Raw genomic sequence first — 19,744 nt, 5'->3', positions numbered from 1 at the left:
AACAGAACACAACACCCTACATCACCACTCAGATATAGTGTTATAAAAAGAACACAACTCCCTACATCACCACTCAGGTATACTGCTATAAATAGAAAACCACACCCTACATCACCACTCAGGTATACTGCTATAAATAGAACACCACACCCTACATCACCACTCCTATACTGCTATAAATAGAACACCACACCCTACATCACCACTCAGGTATACTGCTATAAATAAAAAACCACACCCTACATCACCACTCAGGTATAGTGTTATAAATAGGACACGACACACTACATCACCACTCAGGTATAGTGTTATAAATAGAACACGACACACTACATCACCACTCAGGTATAGAGTTATAAATAGAACATGACACACTACATCACCACTCAGGTATAGAGTTATAAATAGAACACCACACCCTACATCACCACTCAGGTATAGTGTTATAAATAGAACACAACACCCTTTATTACCACTCAGGTATACTTTTATAAACAGAACATGACACCCTACATCACCACTCAGGTATAGTGTTATAAATAGAACACAACACCCTTTATTACCACTCAGGTATACTTTTATAAACAGAACATGACACCCTACATCACCACTCAGGTATACTTTTATAAACAGAACATGACACCCTACATCACCACTCAGGTATAGTGTTATAAATAGAACACAACACCCTTTATTACCACTCAGGTATACTTTTATAAACAGAACATGACACCCTACATCACCACTCAGGTATAGTGTTATAAATAGAACACAACACCCTTTATTACCACTCCAGGTATAGTTTCATAAATAGAACACTGAATTCTATATCATTTTATTATTACAACAGATAATACCCTATATCACCATTCATGTAGAGTACTTTTATGAATTGATCCTTATTATAACCATACAAGACTTTAAAAATAATGAGTTATTTTAAATATGTTTACAATCAAATTGTTTTTTGATGTCATATGAAAGTATATCTTTCAATTTTCATCATTATCAAATTATACGTCATGCAGTTTTGATTTCCATTAACTGTTGATTAAGACACTAATTAACAGGATAAAACATTTTAATGTAATAATGCAGTTTACAAGTACTTGAAAATCTTCACAATTCTATTTCACTCAGCCACAGAGAGATTATCTCAGTTGCAGATATTTTATGTGCACACATTGTTTACATGTATTTGATTTTCTTCACTTTACCACTGTCCCACTCAGCCACAAAAAGGTTGTCTCTGGTGTCTACACATAAACCCCATGGATAGTATAGATCACAGTTATCAATGTAACGGAGGAACTGTCCATCCTGATCTAGGATGTGGATACAGTGGTTGTCACAGTCTGCTGTCAGGATCTGACTCAGGCTGTCTGTTGTGATGCCATGTGGATAGAATGATCTCTTGTTATTAGAGGGATGACCAGTGTATCTAAATCGGAGTTTTCCTGCCTGATTAACTACCACTACTGCTTTGGCTCCATGGCCAGCCACACAGATATCCAGGTTCCTGTTCTCACTGATGTATTTAAGGCCATCAGATGAATACAGAGGTTTACCTTCACTGTCAAACTGAATGGTTTGTTTCTCTGTGAAGCCAGAGTAACGGACAACTTTTGATTGTTTATTATCAACACTGTGCATGGTAACCAGGAGGTCACCAGAGGAGGTACTACAGACACAGTAAGGTGTCCACCCCTGTAGTCTGATCACTTTCTGTATCTTTTTATTCTTCACTATGTTTATAGTTCTTGTATCAGAGTCAGTATAAACTAGATATCCACTCCCTGTCACTGCTATGTCACATGGTTTGTCCCCTGACTTGGTTTGGATTGACTTCAGTAGTTTGCCCTGGAGGTTGTAGAGTTTCATGATTTTGTCTTCTCCACATGTCCATATTTCTTCATCACTGAGACAGGTAACACTGTATAGTGGTTTATACCCAGTGTCTGTGGTTGCAATGAGCTCTGGTTTATCAAGCAGTGGTTTGACTGGAGGACAGGATACAGCTTCTGGTGTCTTTATTGTGTAGCCACGTTCTTCTGTTTTAATGGATAATGCTGACAGAGAACCAAACATTTGGTGGAGCTGTTCTGTGTTGATCTTATGAGGAGAGAAACTTGGAAATGTAACATTGACTTTAGGAGGTAAACTTCTGAATTCAGCATTCCTGGATTTGTAGGCAGAGGTTAGGGAGACATCATTGGAGTCCAGTATTTTCTTGAGATCAAGTATGCTCTGTTTTACATCAGAAGTAATCTGTTTAATTTCTTTTTCCTGTTTATTTAGAGCAGCCATGTGGTTATATTTCATCTCATCAATTTCAGATTTTTGTTTGTTGACAATGATGTTAATTTCTCTGTGCCAGTCTTCTCCTTGTTTGCTGACAGCTGTTTTCAGTTTCTCATAATGTTTTTTCAAGTTAACTTTTTCAGGGTTTAAATATGATGTAATTTCTTCGTATGTAGGATAAATTCTTTTCTCTAGTTCATTCAAGTCTTTTTCTAAGTCTTTTGTTTTAGAACTTAATCTTTGCAGAGCATCAGATAAATCATGTCCTTTATGTTTCCCAGAGGAGATGCAGGTAGAACAGACAGGAATGTCACATTTCTCACAGTAAAGTTCACAATGTTTCTGGGTGTGGTTTGGACATTTTGGGTAGTTAGGAGTCGATGTTCTGTGTTTGTATGGTACAACATTGTGTCTTTTGGATGAATCAGAGAGATGTTTTCCAACACAGACTATACAGAGATTTACATGACAAAGTTCACAATGACTCTGTAATGCAGCTGTTTGACACAGGTCACAGAGGAGAATGTCTTGGACACTATATCGGGGGTCCATGACTGGGGCTTTGGTTAATTGATTAGATGACCCTGTAATTAAAAGTAAACGGAGAATTAGATCACATGTTTACAGGGATTTACAGCAATTTAAAAAAAAAAACAATAGAAGTTTTTTGTTTTGTGTGTGAAATTCTGAGACAGTTACACAGTTTGGAAATGACACTAGGGAAATATTTATCAGTGTTTACAGTTAAACAAATGCTCTGTACACCTTGTTTGAAAAGTATTATGAGGAAGACAATGACATTTACACTTCTTATAGTCTGTCCCACCAAGCTATTGTCTCCACTTTTTGCAACATATCTCAAAATATATAAATACCTTGGCCTTCAACCTAGGTTCGATAGATAGATCATTTTTTTCCCCCAATTTTCCTGCATTTATCCGAACCCTCGAGTTCAACTGGTGTATTGACACGGCGGCAAATTCAAAGTCTACAGGGATTTAACATGGTAAACTCGTCCATTAGCGTCAAGATCACGGGGCAGGAAACCAGTTTATTGAGGGAGTAGTCGTTCTTTCCAAATTAAAATTACAAAAAATCCTTAAAATTCAACGAAAGCAATTCAGTGTGTTTTAGTAAAAAATATAAGTATTGTTTTGCATTCAAATATATTTTGACGAGATTTCTCATAAACTGAGAGAAAATAATCCGAATTCAATGCAGTACAAGTTGTGGATAACGCACTGCTCTAAAAACGGGATGTTAAAATGATGTGAAATTTACAGCTTCCTTCCATGAAAACGTAAGTTGTTGTTTTTATGATTTTTTTTTTTACTTCTGAAAGTACACCCACAAAAGAAGTGTTTTCAAGTGCTAATGATTTGTCAAAATCAAGCATTATTCGGCGAAAGCACCCAATTAATGCATATCTGCACATTTGACAGTAGTGTGGAAAAACGGATATGTGTATTATTATGAACCAATTTCAAATCATAAAAAATATAGCGAAAGAGTTTTAAAAACAAAAACTTTCAGTAGATCTATAATGGTAATGACTTTTTTTTGGTAAGAAGCTTAAGATTTCTAATATTTTATATGATAGGTCTACTTTCTCTTTCAGTCACAGGGAACATATCTAAAACGCAACAGTTGGTCCACAGAATTTATTATAACTGTAAACAATCCTTTCACCTTCTGAATAAAATATCAAATTTCCCCTTTTAGTTACAGAAAATTTCTTGATTAAATATACAATAAAGTGAAGATAAAGTAAGCATGCTGCATTTTATTATAAAATAAATGTACTTAGATTAGCTCTCAGAATATAATCCTAAAATTTCCAGGGGAGGGGCATGCCCCAAATACTCCCATTTTGAAATATTCACACTTCCAGTACTAACATTGCAGTTACATTTCACCCCTTTCGCTAACAATTTTTTGTTAAGTTTGAATTCATAATAATATGGTAATGCTGCAAGTTTCCCTGATATACAACCCTTGATATTTCTTTTTTCTTTCATTAGTATTGGAAAAAAAAATCTTTATTTTTGGGGGGGGGGGTATTTCTTTAAAGTTCATAATTTGAAATTCATTGATTTACATCTACATCATAGTGAACCCATTTTGTTCAAACAATAAAGAAAGAGAGCATACAGGACAATCCCCTGCTTTGAGATATATTACAATTTTCAAAGTTCAAGGAAGAGTTACATTTATAAAAGAAAAAAAGTTGTTAGTAATGTCAATGTCAAACTTAAATTTTCACTACCTCAGGATGCTTCCATATCAATATTACTAATCATGGCTTTGCTGTTCTTTAACAGAAGAATTTTAAAGATCCCCCCCCCCATGTATTCCTATGTAAAACGCTCATCGTGGCCCCACCCTACCCATCCTAAAATTGAACAAATTTGAACCTACACTACCTGAGGATGCTTCTATAATAATATGACTAATCATGGCTTTGCTGTTCTTGAACAGAAGATTTTTTTTCAAGATGATTCCTATATATTCTTATGCGAAAGTTTGACCCTCTGCTGTGTCCCCACCACCATAATTTGAACAAACTTGAATCTACACTACCTGAGGATAACTTGATTCTACATTACCTAAGGTTGCTTCTGAATTAATATGACTAACAGTGGCAAAGCTGTTCTCGAGAAGAAGATTTTTAAAGACATTTCCCATATATTCCTACATTTGCCCCCCCCCCCTTGTGGCCGCCCTACCCCCCCCCCCCCCTCCCCCGGGTTATGATATGAATAAACTTGAATGTACATGTAATGTAATTTGTAATGAAGCTTTTACATAACTTTCATCTTTTCTTGCCCAGCTAGTGGTTCTTGAGAAGAAGATTTTTAAAGATGCCACTAAATTTTCACAAACTCTTAATCATCTCTCCTTGAAAGGCAAGGCACTTCCTGAGAACAAACTTAAATCCCCTTCACCCAAGGATGCTTTGTCACATTTGCAAGTTTGTTTTAAATTGGCCCAGCGGTTCTTGAGAAGAAGTCGAAAAAGTTTACAGATGGCAGACGCCAGACACCCTTTGATCAGAAAAGCTCACTTGAGCCTTAATTCGGCTCTTTTTTTTTTCTTTCCACATACCTTCATAATAAAATAAAAAATACTTAATATCAATAAGTTATTCCATTAAATAAAAGAAGCAAATGTGTAAAAGATGATATTGACAATACAATTTTGGTGAAATATAACATCATGAACTTATGAATTAAGAAATGTCTTTTCTCAGAAAGGGGGATTGTCCTCGTCTTATACGCCTCCATTCTTTATGTCCAAATGAAAAATTTAGCATAACATTCATTTGTAAAATTAAAGTTATATGTACAGTATTCTAGCATATATGTACTAAATAAAAGGCCAGAAAACTGAGATCATGCATATTGTATACAGTGTATGAGCACACTGTAATAAAGAAGTAAAGTATACTTGATTATGCCTTTATATTTATTTACATAATTTTTTTTTGAAGGTTAAAAAAATTGGAGTACATTGTTATGATGACCAGACTCAAAGGCATTCATGTAATTGGGTGAATCACAGAGTTTCAGGAATCTTCTGGACTAGTAAGTTATTCATGTATATATAAAATATTAAAATGTCTTTACTCTGTCTAAATTGCATACTTCAGGCTGGAATCTGAAAGTAAAATTGTATTTTCCATATGTATAATTGTATATAATTCATACTATCTTGGTACATGTAGAATTGAAATTCATTCCTTAATTTCACTTCAATTACTTAACCATAAATTTTAATTCTCAAGAATTTTAATAACATTTAACATGTGTTTTATCATCTATTTCAGACCAAAAGTGATGGCTGAAACAAATATTAACTGGTAGTTTAACTTAGTGATCTGGACACTGGATAAGCAAAAAACCATTTTCAACAGAACTGTTAAGAGTGTAAATAAAAAAAAAACCAAAGATACCCACTCTCCAATTCATTCATAGCTTCATTCTTGGCTTCACTGTGTCGATTTTCTATTGTACCTAGGCTGAAGGGACTTTCAAACCATAAACAACAGCACCACAGAGCAGTTGACTTTCATTTCTTCTTCTGAATTTGTATGTTATATCCTTAATTATTATACCCCCCGCAAACGAAGTTTAGGGGGGGGTATATTGGAATCAGCTTGTCTGTCTGTCTGTCCGTCTGTCTGTCTGTCCGTCTGTCTGTAGACGAGATTTTGTCCGGACCATTTCTTGGAAACTGTTGCAAGGATTTGTCTGAAAATTTGTACACTTATTCTTCGCTATATGAAAGTGTGCACCTGGTATTTTCATCATGATTGGATAATTTTTGTGCATTTTACAGGTGTTTTTTTCATTTTTATTATGTGGTTTTGTCTGGATCTGTTCCCAGAGACTATTGCATAGATTTGTATGAAAATTTGTACACTTATTATTTACCATATGAAGATGTGCACCTGGTATTTTCAACATTATTTGATAATTTTTCTGCATTTTACAGGTGTTTTTTTCCCCATTTTTATTGACTTGGTCATTTCAAGTTCATGTCTAAGGTTTGAGACATAGAATCTAGAACATCTGTACAAAAATGTGAACTAAAGCTTAAAACTACTCATTGGAACTAAAAAAAAAATCACATAGTATTAAAAACAGTTTTTACTTTACACAGCAGATAGTGTAATTCCATTTGTCTCTTGGGAGTAATGAGTGGACATGCATCCAGTTAAAGATTAATTAATGAGTTCAGTGTGGGAAGCGTTTAGGGCATCTCTGATCAAGCAGGTCTTATCTATATCTCCTGGGAATTGGGCATAAAGAAATAAAGATCTGTGTTGTCTAAGTCTCTTAGTTGTAATATATGTCTGTCAAAATACATAGTTACTGGAACCAGCCTTTTATTTTTAAAATGAGTTTGATATAAAGGTATTAAGATCAATTTGATTTTGTATAATTAATTATGATTTTTTTTTTCAACAATCAATTTGCAGAGTGTCATGTCTCACAAAGATGACAGATAGTTGCAAACTATTTTTTCAATGTAATAAAAAACACTGTAATTACTAGTGTTGATGTTTTATTAGGCAGCACCTTAGTTTCATTCATTAAAAAAAAATATAATGAGTAATTAAATTTTCACTCTTAATGTTTAAGCAAATTGTGAACACCTCTCACATCTAGAAAACATTAGTGGTTTGGTACCTTCTCTGAAAAACCCAGCGGGGGGTATTTGTCCCTTTTGGACAGTTCTAGTTACAGTATGAATTTACTTTGCACAGAAGAAGATGTAAATTATCATAACTTCAACAAGTATTTACTTTGTCAGTTTCAGACACATAACTCAATTATTTAGTATTTTTAAAAAAAAAAAGTAAATGGCAGCATTTACTGTGGAATCATCATTTTTCTTGGGGGAGGATAGGTGGGTCAAACATATCCACTAATTTATATTCCCACAAATACTTATTTTTTCAACTTGTCAATTCATTGAATCTTTAACTTAATGTATTTTAAAGTTAACCTTATGAATGATGTCTCCACAAACCAGTTGAATTAAATGCCTGCCCACTAACAGCTGATTAATGCCCCCCCCCCCCCCCCCTCCAATAAAATGATTCCACAGTTTATCAATTTTCAAAATAATATAGAGGCCATATACATGTATCTGCAGGTACTTTGGATGGTTAAATCATCTTTGCTTGTGTTGGTCTGTCTGATGTCTTCATCAGCTAGCTATTCTGTATCCTACAATTAAATTCTTGTTTCCAAATAAAACAGCTTTAAAATGCTCTGTATTATTTGTGCTTATTTAATTTTGTCTTTAGTTTTTAATTTTTTTTTTTTTTTACTTAATGTTTGGAAAAAATAATATGAGAGGGATTTGACAAGAATTTATATTTCCTGCAAATATACATTTTTTTAAAAAAAAAGTGTGTGTTATATCAGGGACCTATATACTTTAATAGTTAGTATATAGGTCCCTGATTATATTTTAAATGTTCATATTCATGCAAAATCTACAGACATAATTAAAAAATATATATAAAATGTATACCATGAGTACATGTTTGAGTGTGTCCTTGATCTTTGGTATTCTGGCATTTATTAATGGAAAGACTTGATATAAAATGTTTAAAATCTCAGGGCCCGAATTTACCTAATGCCGATACAGGAAGTTTTCAAAGGGCAAGGTCAAAATCCACTGGTGACGTAGTTTGATGCAGACTACAAGTCTTGTTTTGCACAAAGATTCAAAAAGTATTAACAAAGGTGGATATAGATCTATGGTGTGATAAGTGTTATAAGTAAAACGAATCCAGGAAGTGCATTTACGGGACATGTACAGAAGTGACAAGATGTTTAATCGTGTTTACATTGAACTATATATATATATATATATATATATATATATATATATATATATATATATATATATATATATATTGTGTTTGGGACTTACTCAATGCAAGGTAAAGTTGTAGATTTTGTTTACATTTACACTATAAAACATATTCGCTTACATGTTTTGGCAAAGCAGTCATGGCACTCTTGCTTGGTTGATATTTTGCAGCCTCGAATGTTTTTAACATTCAAACTTACGAATCCTTGAGTATATGAATTCAAATGGGTCGCAGTGTTTAGCTCTTTTAATCCTCTTCTGTCAATTGATATGCAATGTATGCTGAAAACTCCGAATTTTATCACTAAATTTAAAATACACATGTGTATTAGGTGCTTGGTAAGTCTCGGGCGGTATGCTTTTCCGGACGTCCGTAAGTACAGAGCATTTCCGAAAGTGTGTTACGTCATTACGTCAATGACGGTAAAGTACGGAAATTCACGAATAATGATGGATCCCCTTCCGAAGTGACGGCCATTTTGGCAATGTTAAATCCCCGTAGACTTTGAATTTGCCGCCGTGTCAATACACCGGTTGAACTCGAGGGTTCGAATAAATGCAGGAAAATTGGAAAAAAAATGATCTATCGATCGGACCTAAGTTGAAGACCAAGGTATTTATATATTTTAAGATATGTTGCAAAAAGTGGTGACAATAGCTTGGTGGGACAGACTATAGTAATTTACTTGTATATCATCAAGATTATCTAAAGTACAATGTAGCTCTTAAATGCATTTCAAGCAATGTATTTTACTAAACTTGGGATCATCAATGACAACTGAGTAATGTCTTGTAACATGTTATATCTGCTAAATATTATCTTGTCTTGTAACTTGTTAAAATCTACTAAATGTTATCTTGTCTCACCTCTAAATCCAACATGGCCTCCCTGAAAACCCCGTACATTACAATTCACTTCCTTGTCTTCATTCTAGATGTTGACCTGATACCAGGTCATGTGATTTATATACCTGTGATATTCATATCTGTGGCTGTAGAGAAGTTTAAATAGATTAAATAGATTAAAATTATGGGTTGGGAATCACATAATTAGATTGTTATTGTATCCCCGCAAATGAAGCTTGGAGGGTATGTTGAATTCACCATGTCTGTCTGTCTAGCTGTCTGTAGGCATTTTTAGCTCACTTCAACGAAGTTGGGGGAGCTTATGTAATACCCTTGGCGTCGGCGTCCCAGGTTAAGGTTTTTGGAGCAGTTTTCTTTTCAAGTACTTCTATGGCCTATATTAGTCAGAGATGCATGGAGGATGCTTCTAGTGTGTTTTATTGCACCAGTCAAGGTTTCAGATGCTGCAATTTCAGCTAAAGAATGACCAGGTTAATGTTTTTGGAGCAGGTTAAAGTTTTTGGAGCAGGTTAAAGTTTTTGGAGCAGGTCTCATTTCCAAGTAACTATAAGCCCTATATTGACCAAACTTGCATGGATGATACATCTAAGGATGCACACTACTGAACTTGGTTCGGATGCTGGATCTGACCTACATTTTCCGGATGAGTGACTAGGTTAAGGTTTTTGGAGCAGATCTCATTTCCAAGTAACTATAAGCCCTATATTGACCAAACTTGCATGGATGATACATCTAAGGATGCACACTACTGGACTTGCTTCGGATGCCGGCTCTGACCTATATTTTCTGGATGAGTGACCAGGTTAAGGTTTTTGGAGTAGATCTCATTTCCAAGTAACTATAAGCCCTATATTGACCAAACTTGCATGGATGATACATCTAAGGATGCACACTACTGGACTTGCTTCGGATGCTGGATCTGACCTATATTTTCCAGATGAGTAACCAGGTTAAGGTTTTTGGAGTAGGTCTCATTTCCAGGTAACTATAAGCCCTATATTGACCAAACTTGCATGGATGATACATCTAAGGATGCACACTACTGGACTTGCTTCGGATGCTGGATCTGACCTATATTTTCCAGATGAGTAACCAGGTTAAGGTTTTTGGAGTAGATCTCATTTCCAGGTAACTATAAGCCCTATATTGACCAAACTTGCATGGATGATACATCTGAGGATGCACACTACTGCACTTGCTTCGGATGCTGGATCTGACCTATATTTTCTGGATGAGTGACCAGGTTAAGGTTTTTGGAGCAGATCTCATTTCCAAGTAACTATAAGCCCTATATTGACCAAACTTGCATGGATGATACATCTAAGGATGCACACTACTGGACTTGCTTCGGATGCTGGATCTGACCTACATTTTCCGGATGAGTAACCAGGTTAAAGTTTTTGGAGCAGATCTCATTTCCAAGTAACTATAAGGCTATCTGAACCAAACTTGCATGGATCATGCATCAAGGGACGAACAATCTCAAAACTTGCTTCTGATGCTGGATTTGACTTGCATTTTCTGGATGAGTAACTAGTTTTAAGTTTTCAGATAAGTCTATTCCCAAGTAACTGCAAGCCCTATCAGACCAAAATTGCATAAATGTTGCATCTAGGGATGCACACTCCTAGATTATTAGTTTAGTGTGGGACTTTGCCTTACTTAAAGACAACATTCGTTGAGGTGAGCTCTGTAATCTCTGATTACCTATGTTTTGTCTGGAGATGATCTTTAAATTTAAACTACCCAACATATTTTTACAAACTCTGTAGAATTGATTTATACTTTTTGAACTTGTGCACCTGTATTTTCAGATTGATCTGTCAAAGTTTAAAAAAGTTGTGACCGATTAAAGATTTCAAAGCACATAAATTCTTTGACCAGAATAGGAGGATTGATATTCTTCTCTTGGAAAAAACTTTATAACCAAGAAACTTCATACCTAATAAAAAGGTAGCTTGTGACTGATGTACCTTGATCCTGTACTAAGGTCATTTTGGATAATGTCAAGGACACATGGTATAAAAGTATTTAGATATTGACTTTTGTGATAGCCATAACTTTGAAATAAAAAAAAAAAATCAGTAAAAGCTTATACCTGAGGCAAAGGTTGCTTTTGATTAAAAGGCGTGCCCTAACCCTTACCCAAGGTAATTTGACAAGCTCAAGGTCACAGATTTTAGAAATAAAAAAGTGTTGCCATAACCATAACTTTAGTGTGGGTAGGAACAGAACATTTTACTTGATACAAAGGATTCTTGTGACTTGAGGGTATGTAACAAATCTGAACCATAGTCATTTGTTCAAGGTCAAGGTCACAGGGTATGAGTGAAAAATTTGTGTTGACTATGGAATTTAACAATGAATTCACTTCATATTATCTTAAGTATGCTAGGCATTGATTATGCTCGTAGGTTATGACATGAACCAGATCAAGGGTCATTAAGACAAGGTCAAGGTCACAGAGTTCAGAGAGACCTCTTAGAAATGTAAAATTCTATAAAATAGAACTTCTGACTGGAGGAGTATCAGTAGGAGATACTTAGTGTTTGTGACCAAGAGGTATGCCTTGATTCTCATTATTGATTTCTATGCTTCATCCATAGAAATCATGGTTTCTTCTGTTTATTTTAGGTTTCCGCTCATCAGGCCAAGAGAAAGATAGCCGAGTCAACAAAAACTCCTATAGAGTTCCTAGCCAAGTATGATGAACTCAAGTCTAAAAAGTAAGGCTTAAAAACAGGATATATTTCAGATCCACTGGTTAGAGACATTATGCATTAGTAAGGTTCCTTGTTTTTCTAGCTGTCTGTCATCGTCGCAAGCCACGGGTTTTGTGTGCATTCTATTTCCACAAACCCGTGGCTGTCTCCTACAAATTTCTCTCGTTCTCATGAATATTAATAACATACATTCAACCAATGGAATAACATCTGATGCTTCAAGTCAGAACCAATGAAAATGATCAGTCTATCTTGTATTTGGATGTAACCATAACCACGAGCTGTACATCAACTTCGGTTCGAATTTCCTTTCTTAACGAGTAACACTATTCAGCATTCTCAAACAATGTCTACATTCGAAACCCTGTATTTTATTGTAAAACCTTGTAAGTATTTTAGAATATACGTTACCAGTCATGGGTGAGACTGAAATCCGTCATTTCTGAAAAATGATGGATAATCATCATATTTACTTACTACGTATTTTCGTCATTTTTGTCAATATGACTTACTATCGTCATATTTTCTTTTTCAACTTAATTCTTCTATCCTGGTTACATAAAAACGAAATTTGAATTCACCGCTGAAAGAAGAGTGTTTACGCAAGTTTCATTTCATCCGGGTCACTAATTACTGCCGACCACGTGCGTTAGAACATCAACATGGAAGGTGAAAGTTATTATTTAGCGGTAAAATGTCGAATTTTGGTAGAACTAATTTGCCATTTTTACATGGCTTTTAAACCTATAAAAACGTATAGTACACCGTCTGAAAGTATATGTACTTGTAGAGAAAAGTCTCAACAAAAAGTTAAAGCCATAAAAAAGTAGTGCGCCCCATAAAACAAGCGAGATATTTCAGTGCGCCCAGACCCTCCATTTTGAAAAAAGACGGCATATCGTCATTTTCGTCTTCTTTCCTATTTAATGCAAATAAATTGACAAATAACTCTTCCACTCTTATTTTTGCTTGGGAAATTTGTACTGTCGACATAACCAGTATTGTAGTCAACTGTATTAGAGAAATGAAGTTTGTTTATGATGTTTTTTGTCCTTTTTTCGGTTGGTGGATCTAACATTTTTCAAAGAGAGGTAACTCGGTATTCTAGAAACACTCTAAATTTTTATGACTGTTTTTCGTCATTTTCTTAAAAATGACGAGTTTAAGTCATAATAAAAATTTTATTTTATGACTAAAAATCGTCATTTTAAAAATGACGGATTTCAGTATCACCCCTGACTGGTTACTCACCTCTGTTCTTCAGGATCTATCGTATTTTTTTCAATAAATCTGCCACGCATAGCAAACATGAATTCATTATGGGTGCCGCCATTTAAGCGTACCAAAAATTGCTACAGAGTGATTTCATTGGTCAAGGTAAATCTGGCGTCACTTAATAAATATTCAATGATTCAGTCGCGAGAACGAGAGAATTTGGTAGGAGGCAGCCACGGGTTTGTGGAAATAGAATGGACACAATACCCGTGGCTTGCGACAATGGCTGTCTGTCTATTTCTCCACCTGTAAACAATTTTCAAAACCTTACTCCCCTTACAGTTTTGGTTCAATTTCAATAAGACTTGGTACACAAGAAAACTATAATAAGATACATAATTCTCTGTTTATCTGTTTTCAATTTCAACAAACAGTTTTGCCATGGTTACTAAAAATATAAATTTCTTTAAATTTTTTTTAAAATCAGGGCTCTCACACCACTTTTTGGGACTGGGGCCGGGGCCAATCAAATTTGGAAAATTTTCGTCATTTTGGGGAAAATTGGGAAAACCTGGTTCTTTATTGAAGCTGAATCAGCTTACGAATATAGGTGGCATGCACTAATTTATACAGTTCAATGCAGAACTAGTTTGTTTCACTCTCAATTGTTGGCGATTAAGTTTCATCGATTAAGATTTTAAAAAAATTGCCATAAAAGAATTGGGAAATTTACACTGCAGGGATCGACATTAACGGTTGTCCGATTGCCCGGGACAAGTAAATCCTCATTTCGGGCAAGTGAAACTGTCAACATACTTGTCCGATCGGGCAAGTGAATTTTTCTCATAGAAATGTACATATTTAGTAAGTTTACAATAATTTATAAATAAAACAATAAATTGAATACTTGATTTCAGCCAGATACTTGACTGACATTGATTTATATTAGGAAATCCTTGGTAGCGTTTCTAGAATATACGGACCATTTTTAAAAAATCGGGTTTATATTCTGTTTTCTTTCGTGGTACGCTCTTTGTATAACAAATTCGTTAACTTCTAATTAGGAAATTCATTCACAGAATATAAGTAACACGATGTATCCCAATCCAGATATGTATGTTTTATAGCAACTGTCTTCCTTTACTGTTGCTTGTTATCTCTGAAAATCACGATTCACAAAAGGATTCTATGGAAATTAATTTTTAAAAATATGAAGTTTATAAAAAGAAAACAGAGGGATAATGCTGCGTGGCAGTGTTTACATATAAAATTGACAAGGATAGTGATACACATGCACAAACGAAGCATCGAAATTACTTTTGTATGTTTCTCAACTTGCCAAGTTGACAGGAGTGTATTTGGTCACATTTTTTCTTCTCAGTTTACAGTAATAAATAATATTTTCTTCCCTAATTTTGGGCAACCAAGTTTTGCATTCGGACAAGTCAAAGTCTGAGATCACTTGCCCGAAGGGCAAGTAAATCTAAAAGCTAATGTCTATCCCTGACACTTTGCTTTTGGGAAAAAAAGGTACATTTTTTGCATTGGGAATAGGGCCGTTCAACCGCCCCAATTATTGAGAATCGAGAGCCCTGAAATTGCTTCAACCTTACAGTTTTGGTTCAATTTCTATAAGATTTGGCAAATAAGTAGACTATACTAAGATACGTAATTCTTTGTATCTGTTTTAGATTTTTTCATGCAGGTGGCATTGTTAACTAACAATAGAAATTTCTATTAGATTATTTTAAAGTGATACTCTTCTTATTGTTTTTGTCTGATTTTAATTAAACTTGACTCAAAAAGAGGCTAAATTAAGGATCGTTATTTTATTGTTGTTAGATAAAACCACTAGAGTTACAGTCTTGTCAGAGATTTTGGGTTAATTTTGTTTGGCAATTAGCTACCATTCTGATCACTGACAGTGTGTGATTTTTTCCCTTACATCACTAAGAATTTTTTTTTTTTCATAGTAACAGAACTGTACACTTCTGTGTTTCTTCTTTCTAAAATCAATATTATTTTTAGTTTCCATAATAACAGAGAAGTAGATCCTTTTGTGTTTCTCCTATATAAACTAATTGATATTTTTGTTTCCATAATAACAAAGAACTAGACCCTTTTGTGTTTCACCAGTCTAAACTGATAATTTTTTTTCCATAGTAACAGGAAACTTTACCTTTTCGTGTTTCTCATATTAAAACTGATTATTATTTTTGTTTCCATAGTAACAGAGAACTGGACCCTTTTGTGTTTCTCCTGTCAAAACTGTGCGAGGAGGAAGAGGTAAGTGTCTGTACTTCAGTGGGGTCTTGTTATTACGTTGTTCATTTACAGATAAATATCGTAAAACCAAGAGCAACATAATAAAATTTCCCAATTAAAACATTTTGAAAACTTGTGTTATCTGTGGATGGATGTGTATTTTTCCATCTTTTTTCTTCTTCCATTCCACTCAAATGTCTTAGTTAAAGCATTTTTATGCCCCAGTATCAAAGATTCAGGGGTATATAGTTTTTGCCCTGTCCATTTGTCTGTTTGTCTGCAAAAACCTTAACCTTGCTCATAACTTTTGATTGGTTGGAGCTATGGCTTTCATATTTCATATGTGTATTCCTTGTGACAAGACCTTTCTTTGGACACCACCATATTTGACCTTTGGACCTTGACCTTGGACTTTGACCCAGTTTTGCAAAATTTTACCAAACATTAACCTTGGCCATAACTTTTGAACAATTGGAGCTAGGGCTTTTGTACTTTACATGTGTAATCCTTGTCACAAGACATTCCTTTCAATACCAATAACTTTGACCCTTTGACCTTGGACTTTGACCTACTTTTGAAAAACTTTAACTTGGCCATAACTTTTTTGAACGGTTGGTGCTAGGGCTTTCATACATCACATACGTAATCCTTGTGACAGTACCTTTCTTTGGATACCAACAACTTTGACACTTTGACCTTGACCTTTTGAGTTTGACCTACTTTTGAAAAACTTTAACCTTGGTCATAACTTTTGAACGATTGGTGCTTTGGCTTTCATATTTCACCTGTATATTTCTTGGGAGAAGGCCTTTCCCTGGGTACATTAATTTTGACCATTTGACCTTGTCCTTTATGTTTGACATACTTTTGACAAAAACGTTAACCTTTTCCATATCTTTTCAATGGTTGCTGCTAGGGCTTTCATATTTCACAGGTATATTCCTCGAGACAAGACCTTACTTTGGGTACCAATTGAACATATTTGATTTGCATTTGAGAAAGTTTAACCTTTGTCATAAGTTGCCGTGCGGGTGCATCAGTGTTTCACAAACACATCTTGTTACACTTCAATTTATTGACATTTTAATAAATGTTCCTATTTTGTATAGATCTGTTAAGAAATGGTTTTGTGATCTGAATTAATTAAGAAATAAATAACAAGTTTAAAAACTTCAATGCGAATTGAAGTGGGTCGGTCACGTGATCAAATCCTGTGAAGGCCGAAGGCCTTCTCAGAAGATTTGATCACGTACCAACCCACTTCAATTCCCATTGAAGTTTTTAAACTTGTTATTTATTACTTATATATACATTTGAGACGGACAATCGAATGTAATCGAATATAAATATTGCACTAACTGTACGTCGTAGATTTTGACAAATTACGCTAGGTGTAAATCGGCTTGAAAAGCGGTTACGCTTCAAATTCATCTGGCAAAGGATTGTTTTGAAGGGAATATTCTGTGAAAGACTTCTTGTGATCAATTATTATAGTGAGCATATTGGTGTCTGGGAATTTTTGTATTCATGAGAACCCATATTCGATGTTAAAAAACACAAGAAACACGTCCGATGTTTGATACTAAAAAGTTGGAGGAATTTGGGTCGGAAAGGGATGGATGGAGACACTTGTCCGGACCAGATAACTTGAAATCAAGTACAAAATTTGATCAAAAACATAAAATCTACGATTTCAGTAAGGCATATTTATTGATTTATGATGTTGACATGGAGACACTGGTGACAGCTTACATTGTGAAGACAACGTCACAACGATCTCGATGATGGAGGTGTGCATACCGAACTTCCAAAGTGCAGTGTTCGTCAGCTGTTTGTGGCGTGATTGCATTACATTGATATTTTTCAACAGATTTTCAAATTTATTGTGAGTAAAGTTTAATGGAAAAAAATTATAGCATTCAGAGGTCTGCGAGAAAAATAAGGGTAAACGTTGAGACTATGCAGCTCAGACATGAAACTTATAACACGTAGATTTCTATTCTCTATGTAAAATCGATCAACAACTGTATTAAATACTCGTTTACATTGTAAATAAAATGATTATTATTTTACTTGCGTATTTTGTACATTTTTATGCATGAAAAACATGCTATATTGCTTAGTGGAGTAAGTCTTTATGTAGATATTACTGCGCTGTGTGATTAGGTCACGTAATGACCTATGACCTTCGAAAAACTTCACACAGGTATGAAGATATTTGCTCTCTGCATGTTTATATAATAGAGAGATACCACAAATGTATATATTTAACAATGCAATAAGTGTTCTGTCTTATTAAGCCATCACTGTAGTAATGAAACCCCACTGTATTAGGGGGATATCTGTTTTGAATGAAATGTACACATGGAAGTGCAAAAACTTTTTTCTTTTCTATTTGAGAAACACACTGATTTTACTCAATTTAAACAGTTCAAAATTTGTGTTATTTTTGTGGTATTTTTGTTACACAGAATTTTTGTATAACGAAAGTTAGTTTTGTTAATTTTGTGAATTGTTTTTGAAGCTTTTACATGTAACAAGCACAGATATTTCCATGCTGGAGAGGGAGAAAAGGGGAAATTCTGTGCAAATCACCTACCATATATTCTGATTCTTTATCAAAGAATCTGTTTTAGCACACAAAAGGAAAATCTCAAGCTGTGAAGTTTTTATATGCACAATATATAAATAAATGATATCAATATTTAGCATAATGTTAGTACATTGCTTGTATTTTATTTTTTTACCCCCCGCTTGAAAAGTTTATGTATATACGTATGTACATTATGTATGAAATGTATAGTGATGGGGGTGTCTGTCCGTCTGTCTAGCTGTATGTCCATCTGTCTGTCTGTCATGCTTTGGGGTAACCATCTCTTATCCGCAACTCTTCTTAAATCCACTGAATAAAATTTAATCATAGTGCCATTGTGACCTCCTATTTTACTTTTTGATCGGACACATATTTCGGGTTTCCTGTAGCACAACATATAACACTGCCATTCTTTCTATATTATTCAGGGGTACCCATCTCTTATCTGCAAATCCTCCTGTACCACTGAATAAGATTTAATGACACTTTCACAGAATCTTTATTACATAGTACCACTGTGCAACTCTTATTTTACTTTTTGATCGGACACTTATTTACGATCTCCCATAGCAAAACAGGGACTTTGCCATTATAAACATATACATATGAGGAGGGGGGGGGGGGGTATCTAAGAGTATTGTGGTATTGAATCCATTTGAATTCGCAGAAATATATTAAAATTTCCTCTTTTTAAAATTCTTTTTATTTTTTCTTTGGAATAATAAAAGAATCTGATCCAGAGCTGATGGAAAAGGATATAATTATGCCCCCCTTTGAAGAAGGGAGAGAATATTGCTTTGCTGCTGTCTGTAGGTCAGGCGGTCCACCAACAGTTTCCGTTAATTTTCTTCGCAGAGGTTGCACCTACTGAATGAAATTTGGTACACAGATTCATCATGATAAGAATATATAGGTCAATTTCTGTTTTAGGTACAATCTAGCAATTTTTGACAGAGTTATGCCCTTTGAACTTAGAAAAATTTCAATTATTTGCAGTTTCTGTTCATTTTCTTCACAGAGGTTGCACATGCTGAAATGAAATTTGGTATACAGATTTATCATAAAAATATCTAGGTCAAGTTCTGTTTTGGGTATATGTAGGATCGAACAATTTTTGACAGAGTTATGCCCCTCGGACTTAGAAAAATTCCAATTACTTGTGGGGGGGGGGGGGGGGGCATAAGTGTTTCACAAATATCTCTCTTTTGCTATTTGCCATGTTGTTTGTTAATTAATTATTTACAGACAAAAGAGTACCTGGCTAAAAATGCTAAAGACAAATCAGATAAATCTGGTCTGGCCCTGGCCTCACATAGCAGGGTCATTTCACAGCTCCCTGCCCCGGGGGCAAAAATCACCATGCAAGATTTCACCGAGGTAGGAACTCTCA

The 19,744-nt window shown here is 34.7% G+C and overlaps 2 protein-coding genes and 1 long non-coding RNA gene across 5 annotated transcripts in view; 2 read left to right on the top strand and 1 right to left on the bottom strand.

Moving 5' to 3' along the window:
• The window catches only part of LOC133186323 (gamma-tubulin complex component 2-like), a 58,083-nt gene that overhangs the window by 17,570 nt on the left and 20,769 nt on the right, over positions 1 to 19,744 (top strand). For all 3 annotated transcript variants that reach the window (XM_061321574.1, XM_061321576.1, XM_061321575.1), the window contains 3 exons: positions 12,193 to 12,284; positions 15,725 to 15,782; positions 19,600 to 19,731. In XM_061321574.1, coding sequence (XP_061177558.1) covers positions 12,193 to 12,284; positions 15,725 to 15,782; positions 19,600 to 19,731 — 282 coding nt within the window. The remainder of the gene's footprint in view (positions 1 to 12,192; positions 12,285 to 15,724; positions 15,783 to 19,599; positions 19,732 to 19,744) is intronic.
• On the bottom strand, positions 1,002 to 9,597 carry LOC133186330 (uncharacterized). The gene is made up of 2 exons (XM_061321582.1): positions 9,559 to 9,597; positions 1,002 to 2,885 (listed from the first exon to the last, which is right to left on the bottom strand). Exon 2 carries the CDS (start codon positions 2,851 to 2,853, stop codon positions 1,189 to 1,191), a length of 1,665 nt encoding a protein of 554 aa, XP_061177566.1. The 5' UTR covers positions 2,854 to 2,885; positions 9,559 to 9,597; the 3' UTR covers positions 1,002 to 1,188.
• LOC133186356 (uncharacterized) lies at positions 3,568 to 6,889 on the top strand. The gene is made up of 3 exons (XR_009721029.1): positions 3,568 to 3,601; positions 5,792 to 5,885; positions 6,128 to 6,889. It is a non-coding gene; the product is annotated as an uncharacterized LOC133186356 (long non-coding RNA).

This window comes from Saccostrea echinata, unplaced genomic scaffold, assembly GCF_033153115.1.
Source record: "Saccostrea echinata isolate AGI-Se365-2 ecotype Australia unplaced genomic scaffold, CSIRO_AGI_Sech_v1 ptg000013l, whole genome shotgun sequence".
Taxonomy (NCBI): domain Eukaryota; kingdom Metazoa; phylum Mollusca; class Bivalvia; order Ostreida; family Ostreidae; genus Saccostrea; species Saccostrea echinata.
The sequence above is the reverse complement of the archived record's forward strand: the minus strand, read 5'-3'. Positions and strand labels throughout refer to the sequence as shown.